Source organism: Ornithorhynchus anatinus, chromosome X1 (assembly GCF_004115215.2).
Source record: "Ornithorhynchus anatinus isolate Pmale09 chromosome X1, mOrnAna1.pri.v4, whole genome shotgun sequence".
In the NCBI taxonomy this organism is placed as follows: Eukaryota; Metazoa; Chordata; class Mammalia; order Monotremata; family Ornithorhynchidae; genus Ornithorhynchus; species Ornithorhynchus anatinus.
The window spans coordinates 43,634,490-43,653,395 of NC_041749.1; the positions used below are offsets into that span (position 1 = coordinate 43,634,490).

At 46.3% G+C, this 18,906-nt stretch overlaps 1 protein-coding gene across 1 annotated transcript in view; it reads right to left on the reverse strand.

Annotated features, from left to right (window-relative positions):
- Window positions 1–259: 259 nt before the first annotated feature.
- VDAC1 (voltage dependent anion channel 1) overlaps window positions 260–18,906 on the reverse strand; it is a 48,797-nt gene continuing 30,150 nt past the window's right edge. Inside the window, exons 6-9 of the mRNA XM_029051659.2 lie at window positions 8,728–8,955; window positions 6,268–6,418; window positions 3,584–3,641; window positions 260–1,274 (exon numbers count right to left, since the gene is read on the reverse strand). Coding sequence (XP_028907492.1) covers window positions 1,183–1,274; window positions 3,584–3,641; window positions 6,268–6,418; window positions 8,728–8,955 — 529 coding nt within the window. The 3' untranslated portion in view covers window positions 260–1,182. The remainder of the gene's footprint in view (window positions 1,275–3,583; window positions 3,642–6,267; window positions 6,419–8,727; window positions 8,956–18,906) is intronic.

Consider the following 18,906-nt stretch of genomic DNA (forward strand, 5'->3'; position numbering starts at 1 on the left):
CAAGGCAGCAGTGAATATTCTATTTCGGTGACATCCCCAATCCCAGCAGCTCCCAAAAGCACATTCTGCAAGTCTACGCTTAATTCCATTGGCTTTTCCAGAAGTTGGATGGCCTACCCTCATAAATCATGAAACAAAAGTTTTTCCCCAATTTACTTTTCAGATCGTGAGCAAACATCTGCTGCGAGACCAATCAAAGTACTTAATCTGTGTTCATCTGACACATTTTTAGCATCCCATCAAAGAAGACAACTTTGGAGAATGGTGAATTTGATAGTTTATTCAAGTTTTATTTTTTTAAGTGATGTTAAGTACAGCATCTCGGGGGCTAATTCCACACAAAATGGAAGACTCTAAAATGTACCCAATTCATTTACTCAAAAAAAAAAAAAGATCGTGTGGGAACACAACAGAAAACCCAACCAAAACTCTATGTGATCTGCCACTGTGAGATTCCGGTGACACAGACTTCGCCCGGCTTCTGACCCTGCCTCAGAAGCTTCTCTGAGTTCGGCGTGAGAGAAAGGGACCACGACACGATAAGGGAATTCGGGACTGTAACACTGGCTCAGTCACATCAAACCTCCACACCCACATCAGATCGGGGAACCCTAGACCTCACCCGCTGTGAATGGCGGCAGGTGTCACAGAGGTAACAAGACGGTGGAAACGGGTCATGAGGATTTCGCCACAAAGTTAACAGACACAAGAGTTCACCCTCTTCCACAGACCGGGACTTGGCTCTTGCAGGATTAGACAGTGCGACCGTGTCCAGGGGTGAGTATCCTTGGGGGACACTTTGGTGAGGGCCTGGATCAAAGCCCGGCCATTAGGTTTCTTCTGAAAGGGCAGTGCTTCTCAGAAAGTTGTGATTTCTGTGCCACATTTATCAAAAAAATACAAAAAAAAAAAAAGAAACAAAACACCCCATGACCCAAACCTCCTTCCTCTCTACATATTTCTGGCAACTATCACCTGTGAGGGGCAGCGGCATTCACTTCCCTCTCTACTTCTGGAAGGGTGGTAACACTTTAAAGCCAAGCCATCTTTAACCTGGAAGTTGAACGTGATCGGTACATAGCAATACTCACATCCCAGACATAAGACATTGAAAGATACACTAGATTCTGAAGGTAGCTATGCTGCAAAATAGTTTAAAATTGGGGGACCGTACAGTGCTGCTTAGGCTTGAAATTCCAGTCCTAGACCGAGCTTGTGGCCCCCGGCGTTCACATTCTTGCCGTCCAGCAGAGCGGACAACGTCAGCTTGATGCCTGCCGAGTGGACAGTTTAGGGTAGAGAAAGAGAGAGCAAAAAAAGACAAAAGTCAACTATTGATAAAAGGAAAAAGCATCTTTGCGAGCCACTCAGAATTTGGGAGAGCAATGGAAGAGGCAGGATGACTCGAAATGGCCACTGGACTCATAGAACTGGGGGAGAGGGGAGATATTTCCAGGGGAAAAGTCCACTTTCTAACTCTGAAACCTAAGTTACAGGCCACCAAATTGAATCATATGGGCCATCCGCCCCAAACAAATCTATGGAGGGATTAAAACACTTCTCGACATTTACCTCGGACCCAGCCTGCTAGCATCCCTGAGAGCCAAGAGTGGAACTTTTAGCAAGCCGGCACGGAAAAACTAAAAGGCATTAGGTTGAGGTCATACAGCCAGGGAAATTGTGAGTTTATGACTTCGTGCAGGTCTAGCAAATTTTGTGCCTGACTATAGCACTATCTTTATCATTATCACTACTAGCTAGGCTGGGGGATACCAGGGCTGCTGAGCCCCATGCGTCTCACTCTGCCATCTTACTGCCTGCTACCCTCCCTGAAAAAACAATCGATTCTGAGCACCTACAATGTGTAAAGCACTGTACTAAGGACTTAGGAAAGTAGTTCCTACCCTTGAGGAGCTTCTGGAGGACCAAGGCTAGGGAGTAGAAAAGTCCCCAATGCTGTTTTTCAATTAGGCACGTGTGCTGGTGTCCTGGGCCACACTATGACTCTCCCCACCTTTTAAGCCTTATTGAAGGCACATCTCCTCCAAGAGGCCTTCCCTGACTGTGCCCTCCATTCCTCTTCTTCCACTCCTTTCTGCATCGCCCTGACTTGCTCCCTTTATTTATCCTCCCTACCAGCCCCACAGCACTTATGTACATATCTGTAATTTATTTATTTATATTAATGCCCATCTCCCCCTCAAGACTGTAAGCTCATTGTAGGCAGGGAATGTGTCTGTTTATTGCTGTGTTATACTCTCCCAAGCGCTCAGTACAGTGCTCTGCACAGAATAAGTGCTCAATAAATATGACTGACTGAGGTGATCTTGGACATGGAACAAGCTGGCAGGTGGCTCCCCAAAGATCGGTTCTCGCCTATAAGGTGCACTCCCTCTTGTCCCCTCCACACAGACATAGCCTCCTCCACGGCCTAATTCTCCATAAAAGATCTTCAAGTCCTCAATCAATCAGTCACTGGCATTTATTGAGAGAGGCGGCATGGTCTAGTGGGTAGGGCACGGGGCTGGGAGCTAGAAGGACGTGAGTTCTAATCCCTACTCTGCTATCTGTCCTCTATGTGACCTTGGGCAAGTCACTTAACTTCTCTGTGTCTCAGTTCCCTTAACTGCAAAACGGGGAGTCTATTCCAGTTCTCCCTCCTACTTAGACTGTAAACGTCATGTGGGACCTAGTTGTCTTATTTTCCCTAGTGCTCAGTACAGTACTTGGCACATAATAAGCACTTAAATACCATGAAAAAGAGAGTGCTTGCTGTGTGGAAAGCACTGAACTAAGCACTTGGGAGAATGCACTACAATAGTTGTGACACAAGGCCTTCCCAGACTGAGGCCTCCCTTTCCCTCTGCTCCTCCTCCCCCCTCCATTCCCCCTACTCCCTCCCTCTGCTCTACCCCCTTCCCCTCCCCACAGCACTTGTGTCTATTTATATATATTTATTTTATTAATGATGTGCATTTATCTATGGTTCTGATGGTAGTGATGCCTGTCTACTTCATTTGTTTTGTTGTCTGTTTCCCCCTTAGACTGTGAGCCCGTTGTTGGGTAGGAATTGCCTCTGTCACCAAATTGTACCTTCCAAGCGCTTAGTACAGTGCTCTGCACACGGTAAGCGCTCAATAAATACGGCTGAATGAAAGGAGCTTACAGTGTTCACTGTAGCAAACAAGTCAATACATCTCTTTCAAACTCCATTTCCTCACCTAGTATTAAGGGAGTTGTCATCAATCAGTCAATCTGTGGTATTGATCGATGACTTACTGTGTGCAGAGCAATGTACTAAGCACTTGGGAGAGTACAATTCAACAGAGTTGGTAGCCACGTTTCCTGCCCGCTATGAACTTACAGTCAAGAGCTCCTTATACTGTAAGCTCCTTAAGGGTAAGAGAATGTTTGTCTTGATTCTGTTGTACTCTTCACCAAGCATTTAGTACAGTGCTTTGCACTCAGTAGCTGCTCCACACAACCGATTGGCTGATCGGCCACTTAGCCAATCTGAGAACTGCAGAAATATGCCCACAAAAGAGATCCCAAAGGATGAGTCCTCTTCTCGAGGAGGGCTTACCCGGCTTTAGAGTCTGAGTGTATCCTAAACCAATCAGGCTGGAGTTGTTCACTTTTGCCTATGGCAAACAAAAAAAAAAGAAACCAACAGCAAATCAACACACTTGAAATACTCAAGTTGCACACTGACGATGGCCAAAGTGAGCCGGGGGGTCTTAATTTATCATCCGCCAACTCCAAACTCGCTCCCAAGATGGTGCCTCAGTCTCTAATGGACTCACTAAAGAACTAAAGACACCCAGATCAAATCACTGGGGAGAGAGGAGGGATGGGGAAGTTGGTGGGGGGGGGGGGCACATTCACCAAAAGCACACTTTCAAATGGTTTCTTTTTAAAAAAAAAAAGTTATCTGTTTAGAGCTTATTATGCACTAGGCACTGTACTAAGCAATGGGATGGATACCAACTAATCAGTCCTCTAAACTGATTAGTTTAGTTTAGTCCTCTAAAGTGTCCGTTTATTGTTATATTGTACTCTCCAAGCACTTAGTACACTGCTCGGCACACAGTAAGGGCTCAATAAATACAATCGACTGACTAGTCAGGTTGGACACAGCCCACATCCCACGTGGGACTCACGGTTTTAATCCCCATTTTACAGATGAGGAAACAGAGAGAAGTGAAGTGACTTGCTCAACGTCTCACAACAGACAAGTAACTGAGCCAGGATTAGAACCCAGGTCCTTCTGTCTCCCAGGCCCATGTTCTATCGACTAGGCCATGCTACTTCTCTTTCATGTTTCTAAATTCTGCATTTAACTCATTCGGAAACCATAAGATAAAACGAGCGATCCTCGTGTACTTTCATTCCTGCAAGTAAATTAATGGTATTTATTAGAGAAGCAGCGTGGCTCAGTGGAAAGAGCGCGGTCTTGGGACTCAGGTCATGGGTTCTAATCCCGGCTCCGCCGCTAGTCAGCTGTGACCTCGGGCAAGTCACTTAACTTCTCTGTGCCTCAGTTACCTCATCTGACAAATGGGATTAAAACTGTGAGCCCCACGTGGGACAACCTGATCACCTTGTATCCCCCAGCGCTTAGAACAGTGCTTTGCACATAGTAAGCGCTTAACAAATACCACAATTTATTGAGCACTTAAAGTGTGCAGAGGAGCACTGTGCCAAGTGCTTGGGAGAGCACAATAAAGATGGTAGACATGTCCCCTGCCCACAGTGAGCTTGCAGTCTAGAGGATGAATATTATAGGCCTGTAATTTATTTCTTCATTTATTTATGCATATATGCATATGCATATTAATATCTGTCGTCCCCCAAGACTGTGAGCTCGTTGTGGGCAGGGAATGTGTGTTTGCTGTTGTATTCTACTCCCCCAGCACCAAGTACAGTGCTTTGCACATGGTAAGCACTCAATAAATGATTGAATGAATGAATGAATGATGGGAGCCAGTACCAGCTATGCTGGCTAGAGACATGCCTCTGAGCCACAGGATGAAACTCTTGTTTAAACTGGCACAGAGGGAGCCTTCTAACAGGCTGCCTGGCAAAGAAAAATGAATTCATAATAATAATTATGGCATTTGTAAAGGGTTTACTATGTGCCAGGCACCGTACTAAGCACTGGATGGCACCCAGGCCCCACTGAGGCATGGCGCCGAGCTGGAATCCAACCAGGGCGGGACAGAGAGGAGACCGAGGTGCCAGGGGCTCAGCTGGAATAGGAAGTCTTGGGCCCGTAGTCCTTCCCCACCCGCTTCTCCACGTCACAGAAGGGTTGTGGCTTGCCGGGAGTCCAGCTGGCCGCAACGGAAAAGGAAAGTTTGCCCAACCACCTATGCTGTAGTCCGAGAACTACCAAGTCAAGGAAGAGGAGGGCTTCAGCTCTTCTGCAGGACATGCACCCTGGTGTATCGCAGGACTTGGCCACTGACTTTGCTGGGTGATCTTGGGCAAATCACTTACCCTGCCTGGGCCACTGTTTCCTCATCTGGAAAATACAATGCCTGCTCCTCCACTTAAAATCAATGAGTCAATGGTATTTATTGAGTGCTTACAGTATGCAGAACTCTGTACTAAGCACTTGGGAGAGTACAATACAACAAAGTTGGAAGACACATTCCCAGCCCGCAATGAGCTCTTCTTAGTCTAGAGGGAATAATAATAATAGTCATAATTGAGGTACTTGGTAGACTGTGTGCCAAGCACTGTGCTAAGGGTGGGGGTTGACCCAATACAATCAGTCCCACATGGGTCTCAAAGTCTAAGGGGGAGAGGAAACCTGTATTTCAATCTCATTTTACACATGAGGAAACCGAGGCCCAAACACGTTAAGTGACTTGCCCAGTGTCACACAGCAGGCCAACGGGGGAGCCGAGATTAGAACCCAGGTCCCCTGGCTCTTAGTCCAGGGCTCTGGTCACAAGGCCATACTACTTCTCAACAGCTCAGCACTGTGAGCCTCGTGTGGGACAGGGACTGTGCCTGATGATGCATTTGCTCCAGCGCTCAGGGCTCCGAGGTGCTGACTCTGTCTCCAAAATTCAATTCCCAGCTGTATCTGGGAGCCGAAGAGAAGGCCAGCGAAGGATGAGGGACAGGAACCCAAGGGACGCACAGACTTTTCTACACCCACCATCTTGTCACTGCCTCAAGGAGTTTCCGAAAGCTCCCTCCCGGCCCATGACTGGATCCCCCGCCTGCGGACATCACGGTGGGCCCGGATCCACTCACCGAGAAGGAAGCATCGGGGTCGAGCTGATATTTGGCCGCGATCCCAAAGCGGGTGTTGCTGTTCCCGGCAGTCCACGCCAGGTTGACAGCCGTCTCCAGCTTCTTATTCACCTTCTGATAGATGGAGCCTCCGAACTCCGTGCCGTCGTTCCTGTAACCAAGGATCATGTGGGATGGAGCTCAGCAAATTACAGGGCTGACCGACCATTTCTGGGAACGGCCCTGCCTCAGTGGGCAGGGAGGATCCTTACAGTTTGGGAGTTTGGCTTGAGAGTCAGAGGTCATGGGTTCGTATCCCGACTCTGCCCCTTGTCAGCTGTGTGACAGTGGGCAAGTCACTTCACTTCTCTGTGCCTCAGTTCCCTCATCTCTAAAATGGGGATGAAAACTGTGAGCCATCGTAGGACAACCTCATTCCCCTGTATCTACCCCAGCGCTTAGAACAGTGCTCTGCACATAGTAAGCGCTTAACAAATACCAACATTATTATTATTATTATAGTTACACTCACTTAGGCATTGTACTAAGCACTGGGGTGGATATAAGTTAATTGGGTTGAACACAGTCTCTGTCCCATGTGGGGTTCAAAGTCTCAATCCCTATTTTACAGTTGAGGTAACTGAGGCCCATAGAAGTCACTCGCCCAAGGTCACACAGCAGAACAAAGGGTGGAGCCAGGATTAGAACCCATGATTTTCTGACTCCCAAGCCTGTGCTCTATCCACTGCGCCATGCCGGATCCCTTCTTTCTCCTGCCTCCTACCCCAACTAAAGTTTTTTCAACCAATTGACGTGATTGTCCTTTGCAACATACACAAGGGGGTAAGCAAGGACTGGTAGCTGAGCTGGCCAGAATGGAATTCCCAGATGAGGAGTTGGAAGTTCTAGGCAGGCTGAAGCCCATTTCTTCTTTTTCTTTGTAATGGTATTTATTAAGTGTGTACTGTGTGTCAGGCTCTAAGCACTGGGACAATACAAGACAATCAGGTTGGCACAGTCCATGTCCCACATGGCGCTCACAATTTAATCCCCATTTTACAGATGAGGTCAATGAGGCATAGAAAAATGAAGTGAGTTGCCCAAGGTCACACAGCAGACAAGTGGCAGAACCGAGATTAGAATCCAGGTCCTTCTGCCTCCCAGGACCGTGCTCTATCCACTAGGCTATACACTGGACATGGTACGAGGGTAAAAGATTCTCTGTTCTGTTGAAAAGATTAAAAAAAAACAGGACTTCTCCTGGATGTGGGGGGCAATGGGATGGCGGGAGGAGGGGGGCTATGCCTTCCCAAATCTGGAGCAACTCTCCTTGGACAGAAACTTTATTAAAAAGAAATTCCAACATGCCCTCATTCCCCAAGTCCAATTTATTAATCTCATATTACTGCTAGAAAAATGCAGACCTCCCCACACAATGGTCATTTCTTCAGAATTTCAAGAATCTGCAAATAAATATATCTGTGAAAATGAATGTGCAGAGCATTCCCAGTTTCAGAGAAATTGAAATACATCCCAACTTGCCCCCTAACCAAAAAAAAGAAACAAAAAACCCAAAAATAGATTTTTGGGCGCCCTCTGGTGGGAGAAATTCTTAATTTGCGGTCTGGAAGAAAATGACCTCTTTCAGTTCAGTTCAGTTCAGTTCATTCATTCATTCATTCATTCATTCATTCATTCATTCATTCATTCATTCATTCGTATCTTACTGTGTGCCGAGCACTGTGCTACACGCTTGGAAAGTACAATTCAGCAATAAAAAGAAACAATCCCTGCCCACACAGGGCTTACCCTAGTTTCCTCATCTGTAAACCGGGGATTCAATTCCTGTGCTCCCTCTAATTTAGACTGTGAATCCTGTGTGGGACTGGTACTTTTTCTATCCTTAATTATCCCCATTTTCCAGATGAGGTAACTGAGGCCCAGAGAAGTGAAGTGACTTGCCCAAGGTCACACAGCAAACAAGTGGAGGAGCTGAGATTAGAACCCATAACCTTCTGACTCCCAGTCCCGTTCTCCATCCACTACACCATTCTGCTTCCCATGCTTCTCAGGTAAGGCACAGCTGTGTCTGAAAAAACATTCATAATAATAATGGCATTTGTTAAGCACTTATTATGTGCCAGGCACTATTCTAAGTGCTGGGATAGATACGAGGTGGGCAGGTTGGACACAGTGCCCGTCCCACATGGGGCTACAGTCTTAATCCCTATTTTACAGAGGAGGTAACTGAGGCCCAAAAAAGTGAAGTGACTTGCCCAAAGTCACACAGCCCACAAGTGGCGGAGGCAGAATTCGAACCTATATCCTCTGACTCCCAAGCCCATTCTCTTGCCACTAGGCCATGTTGAAGCCAACGGGCTCATTGGGGACACAGATTAGTCAGGTTCATCATTCACGAATCAGAACTACAAGCTCCCCCAACGGTTCACAATAAACACAAGCTTCTTTGTTCATACTTACACGTTAGTGTGCAGTTGGAATTCGTCAGTCTTATAGCCAACAGCAAAATTGCTCTGGGTAACTCGGGACTTGGTGGTCTCAAAATTCATTTGGTAGCCAGCCAACCAACCGTCATAGCCAAACACCAGTGCTCCACGTATTGACGGGCCGGCAATGTCGAAATCCATGTCACAGCCCAGGTTGATGTGTTCCCGTTTATATCCGGACTTAACCTTGGCATTCTTTTTCCTAGAGAAAAAACAGGAATGGGGGTTTTGATTCTTAACCATCTGAAATACATCACAGGACACTTAAACCCCGGGTGCACTGACTTAAAAAGTGATATTTTCTGCCAAGAACACAGTTGAGAATCCAAGAATAGCTGGATTAAATGACTAGTGAAAAGAGTACCTTGGTTGGATCATTTGTTTTGCATGTAACAAAGTCCAAAAATATGTAGTTAAAATGACACACAATGAAATACAAACCAACACAAAGATAAATACATACACACACAAATCCTTTTTTTGCTCAAATCGCATCAATTTTCATCACTGTAGAATTTCCTCTGGCTTTAGAAAATGAATCATTTCTGGGTTCAGCTGAAGTGTTGATTTAAAGTCATAATCATAGTCCTTATTCATTTAATAGTATTTATTGAGTGCTTACTGTGTGCAGGACACTGTATTAAGAGCTTGAGCGAGTATAAGAAAACAATAAACAGACACATTCCCTGCCCACAAAGAGCTTAACATCTAGAGGGGGAGACAGATATTAACATAAATAAAGTATAATAAACCAAGGTAAAGTATGGGGTGGAGTATATGTAAGGACGATGTCATTTACAACAATACTCCCTCGATCATAATGGTCATTCCTCTGTCTTAGCGCCTACTTAGGAACCACGAGGGCTGGCTCTCAGTCTTACCTGAAAAGGCATATTTTCATTTAAGCTCTTCACGGGAAAACCCGGGCTTATTACTACTCGCTTTTTGAAACTGGTGGGAGAGTCCATAATTACAGATTTTAAAAGTCCAGGTGCCCAAAGCATATTGCTGTGGCCATTCAGCTGTTCCCCACCTCAGCACTGCAGATTGTAATCCACGGGCCTGAGCTGAGCCACCAGGAAGATGAGGAGCAAGTGAAGCAAGGAGGAGGGGGGGAGAAGGAGAGGGTAAAGGAGGGGGAAGGGGAGCATAAGGGGGCGAAGGGAAGGAAGAAGACGGGGGAAGAGGATGATATCAACACTAGTAGCAACACCTTGAATTTGTCTGGCGCTTTTACTTTTCTGAAGATTTTTCACATCAATAATTTCCCTTCTAGACTGTAAGCTTCATGTGGGCAGGGAACGTGTCTACCATCTTTTTTGTACTGTACTCTCCCAAGCTCTTAGTGCAGTGGTCTGCACACAGTAAGCGCTTGATAAATACCTCTGATCGATTATTTTATCCCCCGACATCCAACTATGGTAGGGAGAAACAGATATTACTTTTACAACCAATCAACGGTATTCATTGAGAGCTTATTATGTGCAGAGCACTGTACAAAGCACTTGGGAGAACACAATGCAGGAGAATTAGTGGGCCTATTCCTTGCCCATAACTGGCTTACAAATGAAGAAACTGAGGTCCAGAAAGGTTAAGTGACTTGTCCCAGGTCATTTGGCAGGCCCAGGACTCGAACCCAGGTCTCCTCAGTCCCCAGCCATGCTCTTTCCACTCGACATGCCCCGTCTTTGTTCCTCCACAAGCAACCCGCCTCCCTACCCCCTGACCTAGCCCCAGTGGTCTCATCTCTGACTGAGGTACCATAGCCCTGGCCTCTGTTTCTGGAGCTGCTGCCAAACCCACCCCGGAGTTTCTCATTCTGCTCATTCCCAGCAGCCCTTGGGGGGAGGCATCTGTGCAAGTACAGTGACCCATACAAGAATAGGGTCAGAGGTGACTCTAGTCAATCGTATTTATTGAGTGCTTACTGTGTGCAGAGCACTGTACTAAGCACTTGGGAAAGGTACAATACACCAATAAAAAGACATATTCTCTGCCCACAACAAGCTTACAGCTTAGAGACTGGGGTCTGAGTCCCCTCCTGAGCTCAGGGCAGCCTGCCCCACTTTCATTCAATCGTACTTATTGAGCACTTACTGTGTGCAGAGCACTGTACTAAGCATTTGGAAGAGTACAACACAACAATAAACAGATGTATTCCCTGCCCACAATGAGCTTCACCCATCTCATTCCAGTCCAGCTCAGCCCCACTCCACCCTAGGACACCACTGCCCATTGTGGGAGAGGGAGGAAGGAACGGGAGAGAGAGGGAGGGACCTGGATTTTTCTCCTCCTCACTCACCTCCCCCCAGATTGCCAAATGGCTAAGACTCCAAGAGGTAGCCAGGGCCACAGGGAGCATCCAGCAACACACCTCTTCTTGTCCTCTCTTCTTCTTCCTCTTCCTCTCCTCCCTAAGAAGCCCCCACACCTCTGTCTCCCCCACTGGAGAGACAGCAAGACATAGTGGATAGAGCACGGGCCTGGGAGACGGAAGGTCATAGGTTCTAATCCCAGCTCTGCCACTTGTCTGCTGTGTGATCTTGGGCAAGTCACTTAATTTCTCTGTGCCTCTGTAAAATGGGGATTGAGACTGTGAGACCCACAAGGGACAGGGACTGTGTCCAATTCAATTTGCTTATATCCACCCCAGCGCTTTAGTAAGTGCTTTACAAATACCATAACAATAATCATTATTATTAGGTTGTAACTAGGGCAGGGATTATGTACTAATTCTATTGTATTCTCCCAAAACCGCACTAATCAATGACACTTTTTTTGAGCACTTGGTGTGCAGAGTCTGTGCTTGGGAGAGTACAATGAAATAGCGTTGGTAGACAAGAGTTTACAATCTCAGTAGGGGAGATTGATATTAAAAAACTTAAAGTTAGGGCAAGCAGCAGAGAAGTACAACTGAGCACGTGGGGTTGGGGTGGGGTGAATAATAATTGTGGTATTTTGTTAAGCACCTACTATGTGCAAGGTACTGTACTAACTTGAGAGAAGCAGCGTGGCTCAGTGGAAAGAGCCCGGGCTTGGGAGTCAGAGGTCATGGGTTCGAATTCGGATCTGCCACTTGTCAGCTGTGTGACTATGGGCAAGTCACTTAACTTCTCGGCGCCTCAGTTACCTCATCTGTAAAAGGGGGATTAACTGTGAGCCTCACATGGGACAACCTGATTACCCTGTATCTACCCCAGCACTTAGAACAGTGCTCAGCACATAGTAAGCGCTTAACCAATACCAACATACTAAGCACTGGGATGGATATAAGAAAAGTGGGTTGAACTCAGTCTCTGTTCCACATGGGACTCACAGTCTCAATCACCATTTTACAGATAAGATAACTTGAGACAGAGAAAAGTGAAGTGACTTGCCCAGGGTTAGCCAGCAGACAAGTGCCAGAGCCAAGATTAGAACCCATGAGTATAAAACTTCATGAGGAATATAGACCCAAGGGCATAGGTGACCCAGAAGGAAGGGCAAGTAGGGTGGGGAGATGAGAGATTAGTCAAGAAAGGCTCCATGGAGAAGGCAGGATTTCAGCACAGTTTTAGAGATTGTGTTGTACTCTCCCAAGTGCTTCATACAGTGCTCTGCACACAGCAAGCACTCAATTAATACGACTGATCGATTTGGAGAGTGGTGGCCTGCAAGATAGGAAAGGAGAGGGCATTCCAGGTAGGAGGGAGGATGTGAGCAAGGAGTCAACTGCAAGAGAGATGAGATGAGAGATGACTGAGCGCCCCATGTGGGACCTGATTTTCTTGTATCTCCTTCAGCACTTACAACAGTGCTTGACGTGCTGCAGAGAAGCAGCATAGCACAGTCGATAGAGGACAGGCCTGGGAGTCAGAAGGTCAAGGGTTCTAATCCCGGCTCCACCACTTCTCTGCTGTGTGACCTTGAGCAAGTCACATCGTTTCTCTGTGCATCAGTTACCTCATCTGGAAAATGGGGATTGAGACTGTGAGCCACACGTAGGACAGGGACCGTGTCCAACCCGATTTGCTTGTATCCACCCAGTGCCTAGAACGGTATCGGGCACATAGTAAGCATTTAACAAATACCGTAATTATTATTATTATATAGTAAGCGCTTAAATACTACAATTATAGATAAGCTTAAGAACAAAGATTGTGAATGTAAGCCGGTCTCTAGACTGTAAGCTCGTTGTGGGCAGGGAATATGTCTGTTTAGTACAGTGTTCTGCATGCAGTAAGTGCTCAATAAATACCACTGATTGATAAATAATTATGGTATGTCAAGCGCTTACTATGCACTAAAGCCCTTTTCCAAGTACTGGGTACAATCAGGTTGGACACAGTCCCTGTCCCATATGGGGCTCACTCTCCATCTTATGGATGAGGAAATGGAGGCACAGAGAAGTTAAGTTACTTGCCTAACCTCAGAGAGCAGACAAGTGGCAGACAAGATAAGTGAGCAGCGGATAGCTGATGGAGTTCCTGAAAGCCAGTGGTCAGAAGTTTTTTTGCCTGATGCGAGTTCTCCTATAATATGTGGCTGGAAGAAAGCATTTCAATCGATGGTATTGATTTAGTGCTTACCACGGGCACTTGTCCTAATGCTAGGGAGACAAAAACTCCCATCTAGGTCAAGTTGGAATGATTTCCTTAAAGCACTCAGTCAGTTCGCTCCTACCTTACATCTTCTCTAAGAGGCCTTCCCTGACTAAGCCCTGGTTTCCTCTTCTCCCATCCCCACCGCATTGCCCTTGCACTTGAATTTGCACCCATTATTCATCCCTCCCTCAGCTGAAGGTAACGGAGCCCTCCAGGTGAAGGAACACAGCACAAAAGCTGTTCTGACTGTAAGCAGAGATCTTCTAAAATGTCTTTAGGAGATCCCGTTAATTAAAGGGTAGAAGGTTAGAAATCTTCCATTATTATAATTTACCTTCCAGAGACCTATAATAAGGATTTAAAGCGATGCCCTTTATGAGTGGAAAAAAAATCATGACAATTTCATTGCTATAGAAGATGTAGCTTATGTTTCAGGAAAGAACTTTCTGGGAACAGGTCAGGAGAACTGAATGCTTTCCTCACCCCAGGGGGAGTTGGATATGCATATTTAAATGCACATTTAGAAAGGCACGCAGTGTTACATAGTGCAGGCCAAATCCAAGAGTCTGAGGGTGACTGGTATTAGCTCAACCTGCAGGTCAATATTACTAAGTGATGCTAATTCATTCCTTGGAAGGACTTCACTGTCCATAGTGCACCAGGTAAGCTTTAATTCTCAATCAAGTGCTGAAGAAAAAAGGCACTCATTTTCTACTCAGGCAAAAGAGTGACTCAGCTAGTCACAGTCTCCTGGTTCCTTGAATTTACCATGGCCTCTTCGAGATCAGCCTCCCTCTTTTGCTCATATGATATATCCAACTCAACTTGAGCCTTCAGCTTTCCATGCAGGCCTTTACAATGGAGACAGACGGAACAGTTGCTTAACACCTCAGATGGTGGCCGAAAACATGCCGGTAACCTGCCATCCGGCATGCAAGAGTGCTGAGGTTATTTCGAGTGGGCATTCATTCAGCACTTGAATTTTTCTTCGACAATTTTCCGCACCATGTGGCTCTGTCACTCTTTGCTATCTTGGCTGCAGTCATTCAACTCTCCTCCCTTCATCTGGGACAGGAACACTTGTCTGGACTTGCACATCTGAACTGCTCTATTGCCTATCCTGGCTTCCTTCTGGCCGAGAATACCCCTGCAGGAGTATTCCCTCAAACACAAAGTCTGGTACCCGGTGTCAGAATAGTGTAAAGTCCCTTCTGAGACTCGGATTTCACTGAAGCCACAGCACTTGCCCTCAGTCTGCTTTTGCAGTAGCGGAAGGGAAATGGGAAGTAGCATTAGCAAAGCAGTTTCATTTTAGTGGTGGGAAGGGGACAGCAGGTACTTATCATGGCCAGTCCATCTTATCTCACTGCACCAACTGGAGGTACATGCTGACGGATGAAATAGCAGGGGAACAGAGTGGCCCATAAAATTCACAGAAAAGAAAACGGTATTAGAAGATACTAAAGTACAAATTTCTGATATCCTCCACCCAATAGATGAAGTGAATCTAGAATCTACCATCATCACCACCTTTTAGAGATGCCAAATAAATGCCATAACTGTTCAATTTGGCACCAACTTATCATAATGAGTGGAGCTGGAATTCTACTGAGGGGAAGAATGAGACTAGGAGGGGACAGGCTTTAAAAAGCTATAGGGCTGGAAAAGCCGCCATCTGGGGTCTTGTCATCGCTGCCTGGAAATACTTGGGTCCTGTGGAATTTCTGGGATGAATGAGGCTGGGGGCCAGCTCTAAAACCTGTGGGGGTGATGACCCCCAACATTCTCAAGGAATTAGCCCCTAAGTACAAGTCCACTCTTCTGAGTAGTCCAAGATTTTCTTTTTAATTTCTAGAGGGCAATGGGGCTAGGTGAAAGGCTCTGTTGCATGTTGGGGAAGGGGAAGGTGAAAGGCCTTTAAGGTTTCTTGTTTACCAATCAACTGCCATCCATTCAGCTTACAGAAGCAGCTCGCTATTGTCCTTTTGGCCTGCAGAAGAGGCAGTTGCAGGAGCAATGACAAGCCTCTGTAGAATGGTAGTGAAGTCCTCCACAGCTATTAGGTTCTTATTAACATGCCACTTGTTTGCTGTGTGACCCTGGGGAATTCACTTCACTTCTCTGTGCCTCAGTTTCCTCATCCGTAAAATAGGGATAGTGAGCCCCATGTGTGGACTGTGTACACCCCGATTATTCATTCAATAGTATTTATTGAGCGCTTACTATGTGCAGAGCACTGTACTAAGCGCTTGGGATGAACAAGTCGGCAACAGATAGAGACAGTCCCTGCCGTTTGACGGGCTTACAGTCTAATCGGGGGAGACGGACAGACAAGAACAATGGCACTAAACAGCGTCAAGGGGAAGAACATCTCGTAAAAACAATGGCAACTAAATAGAATCAAGGCGATGTACAATTCATTAACAAAATAAATAGGGTAACGAAAATATATACAGTTGAGCGGACGGGTACAGTGCTGTGGGGATGGGAAGGGAGAGGTGGAGGAGCAGAGGGAAAAGGGGAAAATGAGGCTTTAGCTGCGGAGAGGTAAAGGGGGGATGGCAGAGGGAGTAGAGGGAGAAGAGGAGCTCAGTCTGGGAAGGCCTCTTGGAGGAGGTGATTTTTAAGTAAGGTTTTGAAGAGGGAAAGAGAATCAGTTTGGCGGAGGTGAGGAGGGAGGGCGTTCCAGGACCGCGGGAGGACGTGACCCAGGGGTCGACGGCGGGATAGGCGAGACCGAGGGACGGCGAGGAGGTGGGCGGCAGAGGAGCGGAGCGTGCGGGGTGGGCGGTAGAAAGAGAGAAGGGAGGAGAGGTAGGAAGGGGCAAGGTGATGGAGAGCCTTGAAGCCTAGAGTGAGGAGTTTATCTATCTAGATAGAGTTTATCTATCTATCTATCTATCTATCTAGGAGTTTAGCTCGGATTATCTATCCGAGCACTTAGTACAGTGTCTGGTACATAGTAAGTGCTTCACAAATATCACGGAACAAAAACAACCAAACAAGCCAAAACCCCACTCTGCCTACCTGTTCTAAGAAAGTGTGGCCAGTGTCCCAACTTCCCAATGAGATATTGTATTCATAAATCAATCAATCAATGATATTTACTGAGTGTTTACTCTGTGCTGAACTCTCTACTAAGTGCTTGGAAGAGTACAATGCAACAGAACTAGCAGATACACTCCCTGCCCAGAAATCAAGTGCAAGTGGCTTGAATTCAGCTACCTTTTCCCTCTCTCTCTCTCTCTCTCTCTCTCTCTCACATAGATTTACTCTGGATTTTCAAGAACTCATTTCTCTGATGCTTTTTACACCCTCTCTCAAGTTTCAATTTTAATCTTTAGGCAACTTGGCACTAGCTATGCAATCCGAGTAATAGGAAGACCCAGTAGAATTCCACAGTTCTAGGATTCTCAAATCGCAGACCAAACATTCCATAAAATAACAATTTGAAAACTTGCTCTCTCGCACCAATATCTCATACTCTTTTTTAAATTCCAGCACCTCCCTTTATATTATTGTTATTACTATTAGACCAGTGACCAGAGCTGGAGTAGATATAAAATTGTCAGAATAGATACAGTCCCTGTCCCACAAAGGGCTCACAGTCTAAGTAGGAGGGAGTAGGATTTAATCCCCATTTACAGATGAGGGAACTGAGGCACAGAAGCTAGGTCACTTGCCCAAGGCCACAAACAGCAGACAAGTGGCAGAGCTGGAATTAAAACCCAAGTCGTTAAACTCCTAGGCCACGCTGTTTCCCTAATACTGTCTGTGATACCCTTCTTTTCATCAGCATTTGGGGTGGAAAGAGGCACAAAAGGTGGCAGTAGTGCAATATGTGGGGCCAACAGAAAAAGAAGCAAGTTTACAAGAGGAGTTCCTCCCAAATCTGTCCCTGAATTATAAAGGAAAAAACACATACCAGCAGAGGAAGGAATTAGCTCACATCCACAAAGCTTACTTTTTCTGCTTGATTCCAACCACACTAGCATTATTTTCGGGGGCCATTGGTAGCACTGGGGAATATGAGCCACTGAGAAGTGAAGACGTCCCATGCATTACTCAGGGCACTCGGTGAAATGGCATGATGTCGTATGTGCCTGTTTGCTGAATTTGTTGGAATCTCGAGAAGACCCTGGAATTTTCCCCCACTCGCTCCAGAGTCTTTGCTTTCCCTTCTCAGGTCCCCGTGAACCTGGGTGTCACTTCCACTGGCTCTAAAGCACTCAATCAGCTGCCCCCCTCCTACCTCACCTCAATGATCTCCTACTACATTCCATCCTGCACACTCCAATTTATTCCTGCCAGTTTACTCACTTTGCCCCAATCTTGTCTACCTCAACGCCAACTTCTTTCCCACATCTTCCTCCCTAGCCTGGAACTCCCTCCCCCTCCATATATGCCAAACTTCTCCTCTCCCCACCTTCAAAGCATCATTAAGGTCACATCTCCTCCAAGAGACGTTCCCTGATTAAGCCCTCTTTTCTTCAGCTTGCTCCCCCTCTATACGCTTGGATCTGTGACCTTTGGACATTTGATATTCGCCCCACCCCCAAATCCACGACAATTATGTACAGATCTTTAAATTACATTATAAATTAATTACTTATGCATATGAATATCTGTCTCCCCCTCTAATCAGGAAGGTCATATGGGCAGGGAACATTTCCGCTAATTACGTTGTATTGTACCGTCCCAAGAGCTTAGCAGAGTGCTCTGCACATAGGAAGTGCTCATTAAATACCACTGATAGAGTGACTGATTGATTCTGAGATGTGGAATTCGGTGTTGGGAGCTGAAAGCCAGAGCAGACCTCAAAACCTCTGCCAAGCAGGGAACAAGCCTGAGGCAAGCTAGATGACCCAGGAACAAACCACCCTACCCATACACCAACATGCAAAAGAAGCCAAGAATAAAACCACTGAGCCCAAAAGGGCTAAAATTCAGAGTGGAAAAACCCCCTTGGGACTGCCTACCCACCAAATAAATGTAACCTACGATAGAGCAGAAGCTTTTTTTTAAGAAGAGGGGAGGAAAGGGAAAGATGAGATGCAACTGTTTTATCTCGCTTGCCGAGGCAGAAAGATCCGTGTCAAATCAGAGCCGCGGAAAATACCCAGCCAATCCCGACTCTTCTGACAGAGGGAAAGAATTCAGGCTGAAGATTCGCTCTGCTGGAACAACCCGATGATCAAAGGGTCAGTGCGGTTCCCGAGCAGTGCGCCAGTTGGCATACCTTTCACGGTAACTGATGGCGTTCAGGGCTTTTGGTCTAATAACAACACATGCGGGGGGAAAGCGGGGCAGGGATAAATCACTAGTTTGCAGGTGGCCTCCCAGGTTACCCCAAGGGTAGGTCTGGGGGGTGATCGTGCCACGTACTGAGCTCTTGGATCCCACAGACTGTAAACCCGGCAGTTATAACGCAGCCCAGAGAACATATATAATAAAATTTCATGAATTGGGAACACAGGGAGCAAAGTCCAGTCAGAATTAGAATGAAGATCAATGCATTGAAGGGTGAGGGGGTGGGGGAGGAAAGGTTCTCTATTGTAGTAGTAATAATG